This window comes from Thamnophis elegans, chromosome 15 (assembly GCF_009769535.1).
Source record: "Thamnophis elegans isolate rThaEle1 chromosome 15, rThaEle1.pri, whole genome shotgun sequence".
Classification (NCBI taxonomy): domain Eukaryota; kingdom Metazoa; phylum Chordata; class Lepidosauria; order Squamata; family Colubridae; genus Thamnophis; species Thamnophis elegans.
In genome coordinates this window covers 293,060-294,927 of record NC_045555.1, presented here as the reverse complement: position 1 = coordinate 294,927, position 1,868 = coordinate 293,060, and the positions used below count along the sequence as shown (strand labels likewise).

Genomic DNA, 1,868 nt, shown 5'->3' with positions numbered 1-1,868 from the left:
ATGGTGCTGGGGGTGAGTGGTAAGTGCTGGTAGGTTCTGGGGTCTCCCACCCTCCTCTTCATCATGGACACACACACACACACACACACACACACACAGACTGAAAAGAGGAAGAGGGATCTGCTTTCCCTAAATGTCTAAGGCAGTTCTCAGTCAGGGTGGTCCCAAAAGTATTTTTTCAAGAAGCAGTTGAAGTTTCTTGGAAGAAATTCCACTTGCCTTTTCAAAAAACACCTGGGGGGGGGGGCTCTGCTTTCCCTTTCTTTTGTTCCCCAACTTTCTTCTCTTTCTGTTATTGTTTTTTCTCCTTCTCTTTTTTGGTTCGGGACTTTTGCTCACATTCAGCTCCACCAAGGACGGGCAAATTTCTCCTCTGCCTGCCTTCCCTTTCAAGGCAAAAGCAGAAGCATTTATGCTTTCGGTTTCGTTTGGAAAAGAAATGGGTGAGGTGAGGTCAGACTAACTGGCTGGGGAATTCCAGGAGTTGGAGTCCAGCGACCTCTTGAGGACTAGCCTCTTCCCTCTCGTTGCAGTGTTTGCCATCACCACCAGCAGCATCCTCAACTTCAAGCTAATGATCCAGCGGATCACGCAGAAGAATGCGCTCATCTACTTCAACGGCTACGGCTGCTACTGCGGGAAGGGCGGGCGAGGGAAGCCGAAGGACCCCACAGACACGTGAGTGCGGCCGCTTAAGATGGCGGCTCCCCCTCCCCACTGCCACCAACGCCCGCCCCACCCCCTGCCTCTTTTGAACCCGGCTCCCAGAGGCATGGCCTCCCTTCCTGAAGCACCCAGGCCCCCACCCGCGTGAACCCCTCTGGCTGTGGGACGAGGCGCGAAGGAGAGCAACAGCCTTCTGCAGAAATAGCTGGTCCTCGACTTATGACCAAATTGAGCCTAACATTTCCCTTGCCAAGTAAGACAGCTGTTAAGTGAGTCTTGCCCCCTTGCCAGAGCTGTTAAGTTGCGCAGTTGTTGTACACAAAATCATGCAATGCAATCGCTGCAGTTGTTGAGCTAGTGACACGGTTGTTAAGTGAGTCTAGCTTCCCCACCGAGGAAGGGAAAAGGGACACTGCAACCGTCATAAATGTGAGTCAGTTGCCGAGCGTCTGAATTTTGATCATGTGACAACGGGGATGAAAAAACGGTCACTTTTTTCAGTGCCGTTGTAACTAAACGAATGGTTGTAAGTCGAGAACTATTGGTACTCGGCTCTTTCTGGCCCAGGGAGCTCAGCTGGGCTGCCTGCTTTGATGGCTCTGGGTCTCGAAAGGACGGGCAGAAGAACCACGAAGAAGACACATTTCAGGCTGAAAAGATTCCCGTCCGATTCAGAGCCGGAAGGAAAAGGACTTTGAAATAGTTTCTGTGCAGGAAGGAAACTTTTTGTGTTGTGTCTTTTTTCCCTCCCTCTTCCCCCCTCCCCAAAATCTGACTTTTGCCTCCCTGTCCAGGTGTTGCTATAACCACGAATGCTGCTATGAACATTTGCATCACCAAGGTTGCCACCCCTACATCGACCACTACAGATACCTGATCATCAACAACAGTGTCCTGTGTAGTGAGTTTCTCCCAGGTTTTGTGGTATTCACAATTTTGCAGTGTGTGTGTGGGGGGAGAGAGAGGTTGGGAAGAGTCTGAGATGTCCCCCCACCCCCCCCTTGGCCTGATTTTCTCTTCTCCTCCGACCGGCAGAGCGCAAGGACACCTCCACGTGCGCCACCTCGGCCTGCGAGTGCGACAAACACGCCAGCTTGTGCTTCAAAAGGGAAGCGGCCACCTACAACCACAAACTGCGACATTATCCCGCTGTTATGTGCAAAGAGGTGACCCCCAAGTGTTTCCTCGGCCCCGAGTTTTGA

At 52.0% G+C, this 1,868-nt stretch overlaps 1 protein-coding gene across 1 annotated transcript; it reads left to right on the top strand.

The window, feature by feature from the left end:
- On the top strand, window positions 1-1,868 carry LOC116518648 (basic phospholipase A2-like). Its single transcript, XM_032232163.1, has 4 exons — window positions 1-19; window positions 534-678; window positions 1,461-1,567; window positions 1,702-1,868. Exons 1-4 carry the CDS (start codon window positions 1-3, stop codon window positions 1,866-1,868), a joined length of 438 nt encoding a protein of 145 aa, XP_032088054.1.